Source organism: Talaromyces stipitatus, genomic scaffold (genome assembly GCF_000003125.1).
Source record: "Talaromyces stipitatus ATCC 10500 scf_1105507295523 genomic scaffold, whole genome shotgun sequence".
NCBI lineage: Eukaryota > Fungi > Ascomycota > Eurotiomycetes > Eurotiales > Trichocomaceae > Talaromyces > Talaromyces stipitatus.
The window spans coordinates 1,486,656-1,505,592 of NW_002990113.1; the positions used below are offsets into that span (position 1 = coordinate 1,486,656).

At 46.9% G+C, this 18,937-nt stretch overlaps 9 protein-coding genes across 12 annotated transcripts, besides 4 other annotated features; 5 read left to right on the forward strand and 4 right to left on the reverse strand.

Annotated features, from left to right (window-relative positions):
• The first annotated feature begins 136 nt into the window (after positions 1 to 136).
• Positions 137 to 1,730, forward strand: TSTA_064740 (D-amino acid oxidase). The gene is made up of 6 exons (XM_002340354.1): positions 137 to 249; positions 329 to 466; positions 534 to 637; positions 697 to 800; positions 852 to 1,227; positions 1,303 to 1,730. The coding sequence occupies exons 1-6, from the start codon at positions 221 to 223 to the stop codon at positions 1,644 to 1,646; spliced, it is 1,095 nt and encodes a 364-aa protein (XP_002340395.1). The 5' UTR covers positions 137 to 220; the 3' UTR covers positions 1,647 to 1,730.
• A 285-nt stretch (positions 1,731 to 2,015) lies between these two features.
• TSTA_064750 (uncharacterized protein) lies at positions 2,016 to 4,221 on the forward strand. Its single transcript, XM_002340355.1, has 2 exons — positions 2,016 to 2,712; positions 2,777 to 4,221. Exons 1-2 carry the CDS (start codon positions 2,088 to 2,090, stop codon positions 3,091 to 3,093), a joined length of 942 nt encoding a protein of 313 aa, XP_002340396.1. The 5' UTR covers positions 2,016 to 2,087; the 3' UTR covers positions 3,094 to 4,221.
• Positions 2,016 to 4,221, reverse strand: TSTA_064760 (uncharacterized protein). Its single transcript, XM_002340356.1, has 2 exons — positions 3,905 to 4,221; positions 2,016 to 3,844 (listed from the first exon to the last, which is right to left on the reverse strand). The coding sequence occupies exons 1-2, from the start codon at positions 4,186 to 4,188 to the stop codon at positions 3,124 to 3,126; spliced, it is 1,005 nt and encodes a 334-aa protein (XP_002340397.1). The 5' UTR covers positions 4,189 to 4,221; the 3' UTR covers positions 2,016 to 3,123.
• Positions 4,222 to 4,663: 442 nt separating this feature from the next.
• TSTA_064770 (acetoacetyl-CoA synthase) lies at positions 4,664 to 7,660 on the forward strand (the record flags this gene model as incomplete). The annotated part of the gene is made up of 5 exons (XM_002340357.1): positions 4,664 to 4,777; positions 4,834 to 5,867; positions 5,924 to 6,381; positions 6,435 to 6,775; positions 6,827 to 7,660. 5 exons carry the CDS (start codon positions 4,664 to 4,666, stop codon positions 6,983 to 6,985), a joined length of 2,106 nt encoding a protein of 701 aa, XP_002340398.1. The 3' UTR covers positions 6,986 to 7,660.
• Positions 6,851 to 8,330, reverse strand: TSTA_064780 (GNAT family N-acetyltransferase, putative; the record flags this gene model as incomplete). The annotated part of the gene is made up of 4 exons (XM_002340358.1): positions 6,851 to 7,720; positions 7,775 to 7,831; positions 8,070 to 8,171; positions 8,216 to 8,330. The coding sequence occupies 4 exons, from the start codon at positions 8,328 to 8,330 to the stop codon at positions 7,074 to 7,076; spliced, it is 921 nt and encodes a 306-aa protein (XP_002340399.1). The 3' UTR covers positions 6,851 to 7,073.
• Positions 7,834 to 7,860: a microsatellite.
• Positions 8,331 to 9,811: 1,481 nt separating the features above from the next.
• Positions 9,812 to 11,834, forward strand: TSTA_064790 (MFS transporter, putative; the record flags this gene model as incomplete). Its single annotated transcript, XM_002340359.1, has 4 exons — positions 9,812 to 10,123; positions 10,178 to 10,515; positions 10,575 to 11,034; positions 11,094 to 11,834. The coding sequence occupies 4 exons, from the start codon at positions 9,812 to 9,814 to the stop codon at positions 11,832 to 11,834; spliced, it is 1,851 nt and encodes a 616-aa protein (XP_002340400.1).
• On the reverse strand, positions 11,645 to 12,951 carry TSTA_064800 (thioredoxin TrxA). Of its 4 annotated transcripts, none has more exons than XM_002340362.1 (4): positions 12,879 to 12,951; positions 12,734 to 12,809; positions 12,332 to 12,469; positions 11,645 to 12,253 (listed from the first exon to the last, which is right to left on the reverse strand). In XM_002340362.1, exons 2-4 carry the CDS (start codon positions 12,766 to 12,768, stop codon positions 11,959 to 11,961), a joined length of 468 nt encoding a protein of 155 aa, XP_002340403.1. In that variant the 5' UTR covers positions 12,769 to 12,809; positions 12,879 to 12,951; the 3' UTR covers positions 11,645 to 11,958. The 4 variants fall into 4 exon arrangements, with proteins under 4 accessions (XP_002340403.1, XP_002340402.1, XP_002340401.1 ...); XM_002340361.1 differs by having other exon boundaries at positions 12,734 to 12,817; positions 12,879 to 12,933; XM_002340360.1 differs by having other exon boundaries at positions 12,332 to 12,359; positions 12,879 to 12,915.
• Positions 12,269 to 12,302: a microsatellite.
• Positions 12,952 to 13,064: 113 nt separating the features above from the next.
• On the reverse strand, positions 13,065 to 15,970 carry TSTA_064810 (uncharacterized protein; the record flags this gene model as incomplete). Its single annotated transcript, XM_002340364.1, has 1 exon — positions 13,065 to 15,970. The coding sequence occupies one exon, from the start codon at positions 15,968 to 15,970 to the stop codon at positions 13,580 to 13,582; it is 2,391 nt and encodes a 796-aa protein (XP_002340405.1). The 3' UTR covers positions 13,065 to 13,579.
• Positions 13,320 to 13,433: a sequence feature (T-rich).
• Positions 14,244 to 14,282: a microsatellite.
• A 1,285-nt stretch (positions 15,971 to 17,255) lies between the features above and the next one.
• On the forward strand, positions 17,256 to 18,313 carry TSTA_064820 (uncharacterized protein; the record flags this gene model as incomplete). The annotated part of the gene is made up of 2 exons (XM_002340365.1): positions 17,256 to 17,259; positions 17,290 to 18,313. The coding sequence occupies 2 exons, from the start codon at positions 17,256 to 17,258 to the stop codon at positions 18,156 to 18,158; spliced, it is 873 nt and encodes a 290-aa protein (XP_002340406.1). The 3' UTR covers positions 18,159 to 18,313.
• Between the last annotated feature and the right edge of the window lie 624 nt (positions 18,314 to 18,937).

The window sequence follows — 18,937 nt, forward strand, 5'->3', positions numbered from 1 at the left end:
ATTTTCCGACTGCCAGAAAGAGTTGCCCCACTCAAATCGTGGCTATCTTATCGCCATAAACTGGGTCTTCCACTTCAAACCTTCTAGTATTTAAAAGATGCAATACCCCTCCTAAGATTTTCTCCAATTTCATACCGTGTTGTCCTTTGTCAATATCGGGTCTTGAGAATTGTAATCACTCAACTCATAAAGATTGTTCAACAAATTGATCAGAGTCGCAATGGCATCAAACAATATCGTGGTGCTCGGGTATGTTATCTCAACAATCGGCAATTGTCAATGAGTCACTCAAGCGGTCAATCAATCACTAATGATACTCTCACTGCAGTGCAGGAGTTATTGGCCTCACCACGGCGATGCTACTCTCTCGAGATCCCGAGAACAAAGTTACAGTTGCTGCAAAGCATATGCCAGGAGACTACGATATTGAATACACCTCACCATGGGCGGGCGCTAATTACCTTCCGTATGTGCCTGCTTCTTCCTGGGAGTATGAGAATTTTCGCTGACCTGGGTACATTTTATACGTCCAGAGTTGGACAGGAAGACAATAAGATCGGACAGTGGGAAAAATTGACATGGCCGCATCTACAAGAACTGGCCAAAAACTGTCCGGAAGCAGGAATCCATTTCCAGGGTATTTATCTCATATCATGCACTATTCAATTTGAACAATGGCTGATACATAGTATGAAGACACTTTGGTCTATAACCGAAAGAAAGATCAAGAATCAACTACCGGAAAATGGTTCGCTGAGTTGATCAAGCCGAATCCATGGTATGGAAAAGTCGTTCCTAATGTAAGTGCCACTATAAGAATCCGGTTATTACAATAGCTCATAGAATTAAAGTATCGTGAACTCCCTCAAAGCGAACTGAGCCCCGGTGTCGATAATGCCAACAGCTTCACTTCAGTCTGCATCAACACTGCTCTCTATCTACCCTGGCTCGTCGGGCAATGCCGACAGAACGGAGTCATATTCAAAAGAGCAATCGTCAAGCATATTTCCGAGGCAGCTAATCTTCATCATTCCGGAAGCAAGGCAGATGTGGTCGTGAATTGTACTGGTCTATCTTCTCGTAGTTTGGGTGGTGTCATGGACACCACTCTCTTACCGGCCAGGGGTCAAATTATCCTTGTGAGGAATGACCCAGGTGTGATGGCTAGTATCTCCGGAACCGACGATGGCGATGATGAAGCTACGTATATTATGACACGGGCCGTTGGTACGTTCTCATTCCTCGAACTCTTGCACTTATCAACTCTACATACTCCATACTGACAATGCAACCCACCAAAAGGAGGCGGCACAATCCTAGGCGGATCCTACCAAAAGAACAACTGGGATCCCAATCCAGATCCAAACCTAGCAGTTCGAATCATGAAGAGATGCATCGAACTATGTCCTAGTCTGGTTGGTGAAGGTCAAGGCATCGAAGGATTGAGTATTATTCGACACGGCGTTGGTCTTCGACCACTACGTGAAAGTGGCCCACGAATTGAAAGGGAAAGATCTGATGATTTTTGGATTGTTCATAATTATGGACATGCCGGGTATGGGTATCAGACTTCGTATGGAAGTGCTGAAGACGCAGTTGGATTGGTGAAACAAGCTTTGCAACAAGCGAAAAAGGCGAAGCTATAAAAGACCGAGACACATTGATTTGTTACATATTTGATGTATATACTCATAAGCACGGTGTATTTGCCGATAATTGAATAGTTTGAGGTATTTGAGTTTTAGAGATCGAAGTTTGGATAATGCTCTCAATAAGACAATTCTCAACTTCTTCTAGAAGGGTCTAGAAGTTCTAGAATTCGCACAAAGTGTCACAAACTAATGCATAATCTCGATTTAGTTTCTGTCTTTCAGCAGTATGATTGGTTCAATCCAAGACTAGATCGATGTCGGATCTGTAGTGGAACCCTGGAGGTTTATATCATCATAACGTCATACCATTTGACCCTGAACAGTCATGTGACCTCCTTCCTTCATATATATAGATGAACTGATGGCGAAATCAAGTGCAATATACTAAGAGGATCGTCAAATAGTATCTCGAACAAAAGTCAAATCGTCAAAAGAATGGTCCAGACACGATCCGGTCAAGCCTCGACGGCTGGTGAATCAAAGACAAAACCTACGTTGAAAGCAACCAAGACGAAGAAAGCAGATACTTATAAGAAAACAGAAGAAGTCATCAAAGAAGCAGTCAATGAAGATAAGAAGGAACCATCCACGGTGACACTGCCTGAAAAGCGTAAGAGAGACGAGGAAGCTGAACAACCTCTACCGAACAAGACTATGAAAGAGGATGGAGAAGAGACGCGTAACGTCAAGAACGAGGTAGATCAGGGAAAGAGTGAAAGTGTCACATCTACCATGGCACACAAAATTCACAAGACGATCGACGAATACGGCACTTTGCCTCTGGAAGGACTTGGAGTGGATAAACCACTAGAGCCCACGCCAGAGGTACTACTAGCGATGGTCATCGACTCGATGTTGAAATCAACTCGCATTTCACACAATCTCGCACAAAAGGCTTCGACGAGTGTATTTAAAGCTGGATATCACGATATCAAGGTACTGAGCAAGACGTCATGGGACGATAGGGTTCAAGTATTGGCTGAAGGGGGCTATAACCGTTATCGTGAGACGACTGCCACTAAACTGGGGGACTTGGCTCAGTTGGTGAATGAGAAATACGGTATGTTGCGTGTCATCTGATAGAAAATAGGAGATGAATCGAATTAACAATATGTGTGATCCAGATGGAGATCTCAACAACCTGTTGAAAAAAGCAGGAGACAATCCAACCCAAATACGGCATCTGATTCGAGAAGTCAAGGGATTTGGAGATGTGGCTACTGATCTCTTTTGCGATGATGCGCAGGCAGTCTGGCCAGTTCTTGCTCCGACAATTGACCATCGCAGTCTTGATACTGCTAAAGAAGTTGGTATTGGGACGGATATCGTTGCGATATACGCCGAATTAGATAAAGATCCTGTTCAAATGAGCAAGCTGGCAAGGGGTCTTTCGGCAGTGAGGTTATCAAAGCATCAGGAGGATATTGAACATGAAAAATGAAACTGCGAAGAACTATCAAGAATTGTTATTTCATTCTAGCATGTTATCAATGAGGTATTCTCGCAGTTGTTCCGTAGTATAGATCTTCCGGCGGAAAATATCCTGACAAACACTGTTGAAAGCTTTCTTATTTTGTTGATGCTCCATTATCAAAAGATGGCGAGAATTCCGACAAAGTTCAAAGACAAACATTAGTCTATACTTCGGGATGGTTTCTCTTGCACTTTTCACCATATGATGGTCTCGGTTGAGAAATCCGAATTGATTGTATAAACCCTCATACCGAGGGTTGCCTTTAGCTTTTCCGTAGGCCGGAATTCCGTGTCTCTGAAGATGAAGCCACATCCGAGAGATATCTCCATGAGCAAACTCGTTGTGTATGGGCTCTGACTCTGGCGACTTTTCAAGAGAATCCAGGTGGTCTTCCAACGGGAAGAGATTATCTTCTGTTAGCGAGCATACGGCAGCATATTTCCGAAGCTGATCTTTGTCTTTGTCATCGACCAGGACAATAGGTTCTTCGGCGTTGAAACCGAAGAGCCCTGAATCGATTGCTTCTCCCTTACTCATATGCACGACGTAGTTCCGAGCAATGTACAGAAACGGATTGTTCAGAAAAGTCAACAACCGTGCAGTCTCCTCTATGTGGTGGAAATTCATGTAAGACGAACTGATCACCACGGCCTTGGCCTGTTTTGCATCAGCCAATAAGTGGTCGGCGAGAATATGTTCTGGGATAGTTTCGAGTAACCTCGTCACAGTATCAATATAGACTAAATCCTTTGATGGGTCGATCCATGTCTTTGCCCACCGTTTGTCAGGTCCATCGACATTCTCTGCCCAACGTAGACGTCCATGCTGAAACGCGACGCTGCGAGCCTCTTTACAGACGCAGGCAATCGAAGGTGGCCGCTGCCAGATTTGTATAAAGTCCTTGCTGGGCCCTGGACATGGGTTTCTCGAATCCAAGGATATGATTCGGCGGGGTAGGCTGGCTCGCCAGATTTCCAGTCGAATTTCTGTGGGAAGCCGAGGGAATAAGTGGAATCTTGTGTCCTCGTTCCGGGAACTCGAATCCGTCTGCGAAGTTTCCATTTTGAATATTCATGAATATCTTGGCAGAAATCCAACTCTTAACGGTGACTCTCCACTTGGTGACAGGCACGGAGGTAGGACATAGGCGATTTTCACGTGATAAGCAATTTAGAGCATTGTGGCGCAAGCAGCTGTAGAGTTATCGTTATCCTAATAGGCTGTTTTCTGTAATCGACAGGGTTGTGAATAAAGGATGAAATGAGAAGATGCTCCGCGGAATATTTCCGTGCCTGTCGGCTATCATGAATCTGGGGGGGACTGCGGGACAATTTCCCCGCGGGCTATGTTATCTTCATCCAGACTCCACAGAGATACCCCAAATTTGCACTTACACAAACTCCGAGGGCCGAGAGGTCCCTATTTGGGAATGTACGTAAGCAACACGGGGTAGTTATAATAGATTCAACTCAAAACTTTCTGGGGTTTTCTTTGCTGTTCAGATTGACTTCATACAGTGATACAGCAATACAGCACAATGGCGGCTATAGTAGACACTCCCCGCAAGCTCTGGGAGCACCCAAATCCCCAGTCGACACGAATGGGACAATTCAAGTCCAAGATAGAAAAGTCCAAGGGAATTCAGTTTGCTGTATGAGCCTCCAAAAATGCGGTCGGTTAGTGAGAGAGTCTGACATCTTTTCTTAGAACTACGATGCCCTCTATCAATGGTCAATCCAGAACCGCTCTGAATTCTGGAGCAACGTCTGGGAAGAATTGCCTCTAATTCACGAAGGGCAACATACAAGAGTTGTTGATGAATCCGCCCCAATTCAAAGCAACCCAGACTGGTTCCCAGGTGTACGGATCAATTTCGCAGAGAACGTTTTGTTCAGTGCACAAAGCTATGCAGATGCAAAAGCTGGTGTGCGATCCATAGTTGGAAAGGAGGATTCGAAGATTGCTGTACACGAGGTTGTAGAGAGCGACCTCCAGTCACCGAGGGACTACACATGGGGTGAGCTAAGACAGCAAGTTGGGCTTTATACACAGGCGCTTAAGGCTGCGGGTGTCAAGCGGGGAGATCGAGTTGCTGTTGTGACTGGCAATAACATTAATTGCCTTGTACTATTTCTTGCAACGACATCTCTCGGAGCTTTGATTTCGACAACGTCGTCGGATACTGGCACGAAAGGAATCCTAGACCGTCTGACGCAGATCAAACCAACCCTACTCTTTGTGGACGATGCAGCCGTCTACAAGGGCCAGATAGTCGATCTGCGCGGTAAGATCTCTGAAGTCATCAACGGACTTCAGGGTATATCCGAGTTCAAAGGAGTTATTGCATTGCCCAGATTGCGTGACCAGCCCAGAGATATCACAGGTATTCCACGTACCCAACTCTTGAAAGATTTCCTTTCAAAAGCACCTTCCGACAAATTGGAATTTGTTCGCGTAGGATTTCGTGATCCGTTCTTGATCGTGTACTCGTCCGGCACGACGGGTCAGCCCAAATGCATTGTCCACTCGACAGGAGGAGTGTTGATCAACTTAGCCAAGGAGTCGATATTACATCGAGACATGGGACCAAACAGTACCATATTGCAGTATACGACCACTGGGTGGATCATGTATTTGACTTCAGTGGCTTCTCTGCTTTCAGGGTCCAAGATCATCCTATACGATGGAAGTCCGTTTGCGCCAGATGCAGGCTTTCTCATCCGTCTGGCTGGAGAGCAAAGGTGAGCCAAGTACCCCGAAACGCTATGAGTTCTTATGATCACTAACGGTGGAGAAGAGTAACGCACTTTGGCATATCGCCTCGCTACCTGCAAGAACTACGCAAACAAAAAATCCAACCACGAAAAATAGCTGATCTGAGCAGTCTCTACATTGTTTCAAGTACCGGCATGGTCCTAGCAGATTCCTTGTTCGAATGGTTCTACGATGAAGGCTTCCCGGCTCACGCACACCTCGGAAATATCTCTGGCGGAACTGATATTGCAGCCTGTTTTGCAATAGACAACCCGCTCAGCCCACTGTATGTTGGAGGATGTCAAGCTGCTGGACTGGGTGTGCCGATTGCAGTATATGGTCAAGTAGATGAAGGTCTAGAGGGTGTCAATGGTTCAGCTCTCCCAGACGGTGAATCTGGTGAACTGGTTGCTACGGCTGCGTTTCCTTGTACACCAGTTACATTCTGGGGTGAAGATGGGCCAGGGAAGTATTTCAAAGCATATTTTGCTAGGTTCAACAGTGAGTCAACCCCCTTTTCGTTTACTGGGCGTATCTGATCAGGGTTACGACAGACGTATGGACACATGGAGACTTCATCACTATCCATCCCCTCACCAAGCAGGTAATCTTCTCCGGCCGCTCCGACGGTGTCCTCAACCCATCCGGCATCCGTTTCGGATCAGCAGAGATATACAATGTCCTCGAGACACAATTCGCATCCGAAGTACTTGAATCAGTCTGCGTGGGCCAAAGACGTCCACAAGATCTAGACGAATCAGTCTTGCTCTTTGTCCAGATGCAACCAGGTCGAAAATTCACTGAAACCCTTGTACAGCGCATGAGAGATGCGATTCGCAAATCACTTAGTCCACGACATGTACCAAAGTACATCTTTGAGACACCTGCGATTCCGGTATGTTCATTATTTCGAGTCTCTTCAATACGGTCAACTAACATGACATAGACAACGGTCACTGGCAAAAAGGTCGAACTTCCAGTTAAGCAAATTGTATCTGGAAAACGAATCAAGCCATCTGGAACACTGGCTAATCCTGAGAGTTTGGAGTTTTACTATCAATTCGCTGAAGTTGAAAAACTGGGCAAAGTGCGAGCCAAGTTGTAATTTCGATATCAATCCGGGGGTGGCGGATATGAATGTAATTACGTACATAGACACTATCAACACAATGTATATCGACTCTATCGCAGTATCAATCCAATTTCAGCATCATCCCCAGCGAATGCGGCGCCGTATACACAAACCCATTCCTCTCATACAACTTCCTCCCCGGCTCATCAGCAAGTAGATTAACATACGGCTTTGGACCCCCATTCTCAAGAACATCAGCCACCACAGGTTCCGCCCTGATTCTCTGAATGAGCTGTTTGAGCACATAGTCACCCAGTCCTTTCCTCTGATGGGATGGTAAAACAGCCATATCGGCGATTACGAAGTACCAGCCTCCGTCACTGATTATGCGGCCCATGGCGACAATCTCGGGCTTTGTTTCTATTGCATTCTCGGTCGAGGACTCAGAAGGAGTGTATTTGATCATGCAGCCGTACCAGCTCCCCTTCGGTACGGCTTGGGCTTGTACGAGAGAAACGGCTGCGAGACCGGAGGTTTTGCGTAGATTGCAGTAAATCTCGGCGGGTGGGTAGCCTATATGCAGACTGTAACCTGGCGGAAGTTGACGTGCCATTTTCTTGTTCAATTTTGGTATATTGCTTTGGAAATTGTCTTTCCTGCTCTTCGTCGTTATAACTCGGGTTTTATAGTTGTACGCATGAGATGGATGCCTGGAGTTAGCTTCGGATTGCCTGGAAACTCCGCGATAGCGGGGTACCTCAAGTGCTACTTAAGCGATACCTAGGTGCAGCACTAAATCGCTTAGCATGCTGTCACTTTAACCTTGATTTCTTGGACCTGGCGACGAATAAATCTCACCCCATTCAAGAGATCCTCTGACTACACACACACACACACACACACACACAGTAGTCAGTCCCCTTATCATAACACCTGGACATATTATATGTGGTTACAGGAGACAACAGCTTGGGAAAGAAAAGACCTTCAGGGTGCTCTGCATTCGTCAGAGACACAGAAAACTCAACTCTAGGAGAAAAGCCTATATCACTACAACCTCATTGCTCAGACGTAATCAAGGCCAAGGACAGAAGTCAATCAATGATAAGACTCGCACGGTAGGTCCAACTGCCACCATTCTTAATGTTATAGCAGTCGCTCACAATTTCCTGATATGCAACCACGCATTGTTCCTCATTTTGAAAATTTCCAATCTTCCCTATTAGTGCAGTATTGCCGTTTGAGTCTTTAAACGTGTCCCACCAGCCGAATTCATGATTCCAATTCCAGTAACACCACTCATCGGCGTGAACGTATAGCTCATACCCGTCGCGCCACTTTGAGCATAGCACTCGGCAGCAAGGCCAGTAGAGGCCATGGCCACGAAAGGAAGTTCCAGAGAGATTAAATGCATATCGTAACTGATATATGCAATGTTAGAGATTGAGATAGAAAACATACTCAAAACATACTTACAGAACGCAGGCTGTAGGTAACATCTGAGAACATTGAAGGGGTTACAGTTCTTGTGCTAGTAATTATATTCTTATCTTTCCTCTTACACGTCACCGTGACAGCTAGACTTAGCAGTGAGCTCCATGACCTTGGGAGCTTTTACATATATCCATGGATCTCTTAGAATGCTACTATAAGTCAGAGCCGTCAACTCCATCCGTTGCGTCCCTTTCAAACTCAGGAAATTTACACAGTGGGGAGAAAGTTAATCAGTGATATCCTTTCCCCTTCCAAGTGTCTTTCGTTGGTAGCATTCATTCGGTACCGTGAAGGGTGCTGTACTGCGTAGAGTACCTAGGGAACGTTGAAGTAATCTATAATCGACAGTGGAGTAAAATATCTTGCAGATACTCCTTCGAGACCGGCTTATTTATCAGCAAAGAACCCTTCACTAATTTCACGGTGCATAAGATTGTTCTCGAGGTCTGGGAGCCGAGAACGGTGGACGTCGACGCAAACCAAGTTGAATAGCATGAAATGGTACCGGAAAGCTTACATGTTGTAAGTGTCAAGCTGTTAGTGACTGTCTCAAGCGCAAGAAAGTATGAATCAGGTCAGCCTTAAAGGAAAGAGTTATTATTGACCCCGCTTTGCTTCAGAAAACATTTCCTAACCACCTGCGTCGTTCCTAGATGCACGATAAATTGGTACATACTTGGAATCGCTGCTATGTATGTAAATATACAACGGTAAGCTCAGCTTTTGCGATTTCATTGTGATAATCAGAGTAGAAACGCCCTTCGATTCAGGCATGGGAAGGCACGTGCAACTACAAACCCTAAAATGACCCTTGACCGTACAACATGCATCCTATATACTCGTCACATACAAATGCGACACGTCTAGACTCTAGTGATGCAATCCGTATTATAAATCACACTGCCTAATCAGGACTCCGATCTCACTAGATCGTCAAGCGTGTAAATTCCGCGTCCAGACGAACTCCGCACGTCGGATATCGGCGTGCTGAGAAGTGGAGATTTCCTGTCTTTCTCCATAATTTCCGTAAGCGAGTGGATCTAGGCTCATCTCTTTTTTATGATAGAAGGATTCATCTTTCTTTTGTCACTTTCTGGTTTTATTGGGTGAGATTTCATATTAGAATTGATTTTGATCAGTTCGACGAGTTCAGAGGAGCAAGTACGAAATCTCTGGACAGCGAAGACTGTCGTCAGGGCTGACTCAGTGAGCAGCCAAAAACTCAATCTTGCAAGAAGATCGTGCAAGATCTTGCTCAAAATCAATTCGGAAAAACTGTAAAACTTCTTGAAAAACATTATACTCATTGCAACTCGATATATATCCACAGGTCAAAGAAGGATCCCAGGAAAGAAGGACCCAAACATGGCTACAGCCGAATCATCTCAAAATGAGTCATTCGCAAAGCGGGAGACGACAATAACCATGAACGAAACACCACCACAATACCCACCAGCCATTAGAAATGATACCCTGAATGCAACAAATATCAGCATGGATGACATTCAACTCGCTCATTTGACGTCTACTGTCTCCGGAGCCGCTGCAGCTGCGGCAGCAGTAACAACTCAAGAATCAGCCTACAAGCCAGCTCCATCTTCAGACGACTCAGACCCCGAAAATGATCAGACGCCAAAACAGCGATTCAGAATTGCAGCTACTATGCTAGCTTTGGCTGTATGTCCACAAATTCCAGTGTTCCTCGGGTTATACAGAGCTAATTAGCAACAGCTAGCCCTCTTCGTAGCAGCCCTAGACCAAACCATCGTAGCCACCACCATCCCCACAATCGTCTCCGACCTGCATTCAGCAGCCGGCTACGTCTGGATCGGAGGAGCCTATCTCCTCGCAAACGCCGCGGCGGCAAACATCTGGGCTAATCTCTCTGATATCTGGGGGCGGAAATTGATGCTGTTAACTGCCACGGCGTTGTTTTTGGGCTCGTCAATTATCTGTGCTGAGTCGGTGGATATGACCATGATGATTGTGGGGAGGTCGTTGCAGGGGATTGCTGGGGCGGGGATTTTGCAGATGGTTACTATTACCATTTCGGATTTGTTTAGTGTTAGGTACGTCCTCCTGTTACTCCTGGATGGAATGAGAATTAAAAATCCTGATGAGAAGGCAGACACCGAAGTCTCTACTTTGGTATCCTGGAATCCATCTGGGCCATCGCAGGCGCCGTCGGCCCTTTAATGGGCGGCGCATTCACGGAAACCATCTCCTGGCGCTGGGTATACTGGATCAACCTCCCCGTCAGCGGCACTGCATTCCTTCTCCTTTTCTTTTTCCTCGACGTGCACAACCCTCGCACCCCATTCCTTGAAGGAATCAAAGCCGTAGATTGGTTCGGCAGTTTATCTATTCTTGCGCTAACCTTGATGTTACTTCTGGGACTCAACTTTGGCGGTGACACCTTCTCCTGGAGTTCGCCACAGGTTATTTGTCTGATTGTCTTTGGGTGTTTGATGTCACTTGTTTTCATCTATTGTGAAAAACGACTGGCGAAATACCCGCTTATGCCGATGAGTGTGTTTCGAGAGAGGTCGAATATTGCTTGTTTCGTGGTGACTTTTTGTCAGGGAATGGTGCGTCTCACCTACCCCATTTTCTTTCTCTGATTCTCATGAAAACTGACAGTGAATAGACCTTCCTTGGCGGCGAGTATTATCTTCCCCTCTACTTCCAATCCGCCAAAGACTCCTCCCCGCTCCGCTCCGGAATCCTCGTTCTCCCCATCGTACTCGTCGAATCCCTCACAAGCGCGTTCACGGGGATTCTAATCCATCATACCGGCCGGTACCTCGAAGTCATCATCTTCGGCGCTGTACTTGCGGCAGTCGGAACGGGACTCTACATCGACCTGAAAACGGATACATCCCTCGTCAAGATCGTGCTGTATCAGATCGTCGCCGGTCTCGGGACGGGATGTTTATTCTCCCCGCCCATCATCGCGTTACAGGTAAATGTCTCGCAGGCCGATACGGCCGCTGCAACAGCCACGCTGGGATTTATACGCAACATGGCCACTGCCGTCAGCATCGTCTTGGGCGGAGTCATATTCCAGAATAGCATGAATCTACAAAAACCGACGTTACGCGCAGCAGGTCTTTCATCAAACCAGACGGAATTATTTGCCGGTGAAAGTGCCGCAGCTAGTGTCTTTTTGCTGGATGGTATGATTTCGGATCCGGTGCAGAGACGTGTGGTGAGAGATGCTTGGTCGTGGAGTTTACGGAATCTGTGGATTTTGTATACCTGCGTCGCTGCGATTGGGGTCGTGGCGAGTTGTTTCGTCAAGAATAAGCATTTGAGTAAGAATGAGCAGCATGTTGAGACCAAGACGGGGATCGGAGAGAAGGCTACACGACATAATCAAGATGATTAGTCTTCTAGAAGAGATAAAAAAGCATACGAGTGTCAATTATCATTTAGACTAAAAGTCTCAGATCACTCATTTAATAGCATACAAGCATACAGAACAACCCTCCCTATCGACCGGACAGGTGGATTTATTTGTTATTCTTAATAGCAGCCTCCAAAGCAGGCGGATTCACACCAACGACCTCAGTAATCTTCTGTCCGTTCTTGAAAAACAAGAACGTAGGCATGGCGCGAACGCCCAATTCCTGCGCAACATCGGGGGACTCGTCAACATCGAATTTCACGAATTCGACATCAGTGTACTCTTCGCTCCAGGAGTGGACTTTGGGAGCAATGGCTTTGCAAGGGCCGCACCATTCGGCGAAGGCGTCGACGACGACGAGCTTATCGGTGCCGCTGATGGCTTGGTCGAATTCGGATTTGCTTTTCTCGTTAGTATCTTTCTTTCTCTCTTGCTTTCTTTTTTTTTTTCCCCTTCGATGGGGGAAGAGGAGGGCATACTTCTTGAGCTGCTTAACACCCATTGTGACTAGTGAAGAGCGGAATCTGTTCAGAGAAGTAGAGGTAAATGTTCGACGGGCAGAGACTGAAGAAGCGATTCGAGCAGTACGAGTAGAAGTCGCGATGAATGAAGCCAGACTGTTTGTGTCAGTGGATTGATTGTTTGTATTATAGGAAGTGTGTAATGGAAAGAAAGAAGAGGGGCTGAGTTATATAGGGGAGGGGCAACTGTGACGTGACCCGTCAGTCTGCTGGATTAGTCAGAGAGGCCTGGGCGGATAAAATCTGCGCCTTTGCCAATACTGATTACTATGCAATGGTCAAGCCTCGAAGGATCGGGATATTTCAGGAATAAGGATAGAACGGCATGGATATGATGATTAATGCAAGAGAATGACCTACCTCATTTTCTGTCTGCTGTTGGCCACTAAGTACATAGTATACTGTACACCTAAGTAGAACAGGTATGTAGACACAACTGGACAGCTCGGAAGGTCAGTACGGACGTATTACCAATCTGAATATTGAGGAGTCAGTTATATCTTACAGCTTTGAATCCGTAAGAGTAATACAATAATGCAGATGTCTGCAGAGATTTCAGTGAACCTCCTACAGTACTCCGTACGTATGAAGAAAATACAGAGTAGAAGGCGGTGAGCAATGGCGTGCTGGGTTAGTCAGCAGGCTTGCTTATCAATCTGGCGCGTCTAGACTTTCTTACTTGGATAAGCTGAGGATACCGGGATATATACAACGGCAGCATGCTGATAGAATACACTCTAAACGAATAAATACATAAACATTGGGCATGGGGTATCTGATACAACTTCAACGAAACACTAGATAAAAACATCATTCAAAATACATCCATCGTCAGGTCGCCATTGGTCGGTTTGTCAGTAGCAGAAAACAGATCGAGTTCGTTAGTTCGCGTTGGATAAAGTCAAATGAGAAAGTCGTGAGGATAAGCATTATCGTGATTTGATGCTTTTTTGATTTTCCTTCTTTTTTGTGTTGTTTTTCTGCGTTTTGCTCGTTTTTTTCGTGTTTTTTTTTTTCGGTTTTTTTTTCAAGTCCTTTTCAATCATTTTCTTTTTTTTTTATATCGGCGCATCAAATCAATTTTTCGTTTTCAAATTTTTCCCGGGGGGGGTTTTTTTTGGAGATAATCGTGTAGCAATGTAATGAGCGTGATGCGAATATGCGAATCGTCTGTTCAATGTCGTTCGACCAACCTAACCAATAGCATCACTGTCTCGACGAATCAATAGACGCGTGAGACCGGATATCAAGCAATTTAGCACTTCCAGCACTGATCTGACGAGCATGTTTGTGGCCACGACCATAGTCAACGCTTGTCGCCCGATTGATTTCTGCCTCCTGACTGACGGGACTGACAGGGCTTGCATTGTCCTCATCCATCATGGAATCAGTGTCCAACATATCGGCATCACCAAAAATCACTTCTTTCGACATTGCGCGGGCTCGTCCAGATTCGCGACGGACTACGGTTGGTTTGCGCTCGATTCCCTGGTGCCAGGTTTCCATGTCGCCCATGTTTGATGATCGTCTACTACCGTCATCACTCTCGGCTTCGGCAATATCCAATCCGATGGCTGTGCTGCTAGCTCGACGTAGACCACTGACTGAGTTGGAGGTTGTTTCTGGAGCGTCCTCGGCCAGTCGGTTGAGATACTCGTCGTTAGCGACGTCGTCCTCGTTTTCTTCCGCCTCGTCGTATTTATCAAGCTTGTTCATTCCGTTGCTATTGCGCCATGACGTAAAATTGGGATTCTTTTGCGAGATTCGGCGTAGATAACTGCCAGACATCCATGATCCTTCCGAGTCGATCGATGCTAGTGACTGTGCCTGCATGCCACTCTTTTCATCCCAGGACATCGGACGGCTGCGCTCGACGTCGTTCTCGTAGTTGTCGTCGTCGTCGCCTTCGGTGTAGGACTGACGAGGACTTGGTTCAGTAGAATTCAGATTAGCCACAACTGGCGTGTCCGGCACCGTTTCCAGAGGCACTGGGAGAGGGGATTGCACGCGCGAGTCGGATGCAGACGGGGGATAGTTATCGAGATGTTCCACAAATTTCGACTGAGCGCGGTACACAGTACCAGCACGTCGGACATTTCGGTCGGGTATGGGGATCGGCATGGATGACGGACCAGCGCCATGTGATTGCGCCTTCATGAAGGAGTCTCGAGATGTGTTGGAAAATTCCGACGGAGGCGCGTCTCTTGACCTTCTCTTTCGCAGACTGTTTCGTCTAAAGAACGCTATCCAAGACGACATGCGTCTACTGCTAGTGTCTGAAAGGCGTTTCTCAGAGTTCTCAGTACGCGAGATATCCGAAATGGACTCTTGAGCTATACTGCTCATATGGATGGAGCTGCTATTAGCAACAGCCTGGAACAGCGGTGATCGATGCCTTGAAACGTCTTCTTCCGACGTTGCATTCACATCGTGACCCTGTTTACCGGCACGGAGAGACCGGTCGTCGATATTGCCAATAACGTGCGCCGAAATATCAGAGAAGCGTTTATCCCGTTGCTGGCTATTGTTGGAAGGTCCCCGTAACCATGAACCTCCTTCCTGCTCCGGCAAGAAGTCTTTCTCTCGTAGTTCATGTTCTTCGTCAACGGTACTCTCTGGACGAATTTGTCTAGATGACGTAGCGGGAGAAGGAGTCTTGTCTCGGCCGCGTAGCTCATCAATATCGATTTCTTCAACTTTGTTTCCCACTTCAGCATGCTCGGATTCATGACGCTGCTGTTGTTCACGCTCGAGTCTTCGTTGTAAACGCCGTTGTCTGCGCTCTTGTTCTTCCAATCGCTTCTTTTCTCTGCGTCGGCGATCCCGTTCCAACATCTCCCTCAAAGCAGAAGCATCCATATCGTCGGCAAGTTCCGCGACTCTTTTGTGCGAATTCAAGTCGTCTTCATCGCCGAGATTGGCATCCTTGCGCATCGAGTTCGACGACGGGTTTGTACTGCGAGGAGGGAGGTGTTTGATGTGATTTTCCGAGTAGCGGATCACGGGTCGCGGAGTAAAGACTGCAAAGGCATTGACTTTGTATGTATATAAATCAGAGCTATCCGATAGGGATGACTGAGAGCCCATTGGGAGACTCTGATTAGATGTATGGTGATCTCCATAGCGGCTGTTAACGCTGGGTCCGCGACGGACATCCGACGATTGATAACCCCAAGCGTTCGCGAGACGGGGATGACCAGACGGAGGCGAAGAACTCAGGGCTTTAATCTCGCGCTCTCGTTGCAATTCGCGAGCAGAACGTTTGCTCAGTCGTTTCTTCAAAGTATTTCCCTTTGCATTACCCGAATTCCGCTTCTGCAGCATTGGTGTGGGACGAGCGACGGCAAAATTATCCTGACCAATACTGGAAACTGAGGTGCGGTTGTCGAGATCATACGCAAAGGCCGTCTCACCCGCACGAGGAGGAGCAGGACTACTTCGATGTTTCTCACGTTTTGATCGCTTCCGAGACGGTTTTCTGCCCACTTTCGCACGTTCAGCGGAGTCTTCGAGAGATAATCTTCGGTCGGCGGCGTCGGAGGCCTTCATTTGACTCCTGGGCCGCTTGCCCTTGCGACCGAAGGGCCATATTGCCATGATGGCGGCAAGCCTCAACGAGGATCACAAAGACGTGTTTGTTGCCAGTTTGCAAATGCAGGAAGATGTTGTTGGAATAAATAAGGCAGTGGGTGGTCCCGTGAGTCGTGGCTCAAGTAGCGGTGCTCTTCGGTGGCGGTCAGACTGTGTAACGGGCGCCTAGGTACGGGTCAATGACAGCACGGCGAGGTTGGCGAAATGAATTCATGAGTGTAGTCTCGAACGAGTGTGTCTGCAGAGTATTGAAAAGAGTCTTTCTTCTCTTTTTCTGTTTTATTTATCTGAATGCAGAGATGGATGGATGTATGAGGAGAACGAGTGGATGAACGAACAAGAGAAAGAGCAAAAAGACAGCGAGAGAATTCCTGCCTGAGGCTTTGGGCGTAAAAAAGACTAGGCGTAATTTATTTTCTGTCCCATGGGACAGCGCGTTCTGGACTGTTCGGATTCTCGAAATCGCTGCCCCCTTTTTCACGTTATCCGTGAGACCAGAGGAAAGCTTCCTATTTGCTCGTGTTTTTCTTTTTCTTTTTCTTTTTCTTTTTTTGCGCTTATTCTTTCACTCTTTTATCCTTTATTCTCCGTTGCAGCGTGCCGACTATATGTTATTCGAAGTCGATCGAGCAATACGGGTTTAATATATTCTAGGAGTGCTGTGTGGATGAGACATACGTCATGTATCAATACGATCAAAACGACTTTATTCCAGGCGGTATGCGGTATACGGTATACGGTATGCTTTATATGAGACGGACACACATCGCGAGAGATATTGCAACTAGATAAGCGAGTCAACCACAATATTCGTCTTTCGTCGTGATCTACGGCCTCTTTTGACACGATGACAAGTTGTCGGGCATGGTCATGTAGCAGTACTACTAGAGTATACGGAGTAGTACTACAGTCAGAGAGACATGTGTCTGAGACATTGTAGACTGGAAGCCGACACTTCAGTTCATGCGATAAGAAATCAACGTTGTACCAAAGCCAAAAGTCGCTGTATCGCCATGATGTTTCACCGATGCCGACCACCTGAGACATTTCCTGCAGTAGTCTACCTGTAACCGGTTCCTGCGTTTACTATTTAGAAGTCTGATCATTAAAGTGAAACTCAGTGGGCTGTCCGATAAGACTCGCTGTGGATAGCCCGCGCGGATAGCTTCTCCAGCGGTTGACGGGGATTGACCGACACAACACTCACTCCACTCATCATCTCTTCACACGACTCGACCATGACTCTGCCACCTCGCAACAGTGGAAACGCAATTATCTTAATTCTATTACAATGAGTTCGACAGCTACGCATTAGCATATAAAAGGCCCAACCATCCAGACAGCAATGTCCACCGCCATCAACCCCGCAACAGGGGAATCGCTCCCCGCAGATGCCCTGCAACGAGTCCTCTTTGTCACTCGCCTCGTCCACGTCTACTCGGTGCCTCCACTGACTTCAATCAGAGGCTACTCAGCGGCCGAATGGACCGTCCCGAATCCTCAAACCGGGCAAACCCGGCAAATCTTCTCTGCCCGTCTACGTATTCTCGAGACCGCGATCCACGATACGGTCAGCGCCGACATACTGCTGGAGGATCCCCAGACTGGGAGTCTATTTGCTGCTGCACCGTTAACGGATGCGAATTCGGTGGATTACGTGACTGACTCGTCGCGGTTCTTTGTGCTGCGTGTCGTCGGAGAAGGGAGGAAAGCTTTGCTGGGGATAGGGTTTGAGGAACGCAGTGACGCGTTTGATTTCGGGGTCGCCTTGCAAGAAGCGAAGAAGATATTGGGTATACGCGATACAATATCGTCGGATCAGCAGAAGCCAACACAATCCTCACTATCATCCTCTTCATCATCAGAAATGGCATCCACAACGACGCCGAAAGATTATAGCCTAAAACCCGGTCAGACAATAAGCATCAACAGTGGACGAAGACGACCCGCCCCGGCCACGTCTACTACTACTACTGCTACTACACCACCAACAATATCCAACTCAGCAAGAGAGGAAGAGCAGGCTCTATTCTCTATTCCACCACCCCCGCCACCTGGGACAGTCGCTTCGGCAACCAATACCACCACAGCAACAGATCAGATTGGTCGACGGAAACGGCCTACGTCGACAATTATATCGGCCGAAGAGAGCAAGCCTGTCCTCGGCTTTGATGATTCTGCTACTTTTGATTAAGCAATAGCCCCACAAGATTCTAGGGAAGGAAGTCTGGCTGGGCTACGTTGGCTTCCACGTGTTTAGTTTAAAGGGTGGGCAGACAGAATATAATATTCTTAATTCGCCGGTAGTATTCAATAAGCTCATGCAGGTATATATTTGATAAGAACCTCAACACCGTGTCATCGAATGGTTAGGCATGGCGATATGTCGCCAGCGACACATCACCAACCCATCCACAGAAATATGCAACCCCACCAAAACCAAGTTTCGTAAATCGTTCACCTAGCGTGATAACAACCAGCCAGACACTAAGAACTAAGAAGAAAGAGACTTCTTCCGCAACCTCCTCGGCTCCCTCCGTTCAAGCGTCCGATACTTTTGAGTCTGGCTAGGCCTGCGACTCAGAAGCTTTTTAAAAGAAGACCACGACTCATGGCCCGAGAATCGAGTCTCGTTTCCTGCGCATGAATAGCCCGATTCATTGATTAGTAGGCTTGAAGATCGATGGGCTAGACTTGATGTTCGGGTTGTTGTGAATATGGTTGCTGTTTCGGCGTCCATTATGAACTACGTAGATTGTTAGATCATGGTTCGATAAGATGGTGGTGTTGTTGTTTACTGACTAGATGCGTGCGATACGTGTTTCGACTTGCAAGGATGTTGTAGCGCTGGCGTGTGGATGAGTGGTGCCAGCGAAGCTGTCTTAAGAGTTCTTGTATTGTTGTTTGCAGATATTATTCGATTTTATTGCTTGAAATCTTGAAGCGCGTCGATTCGCTGTACGTATTCTTGAA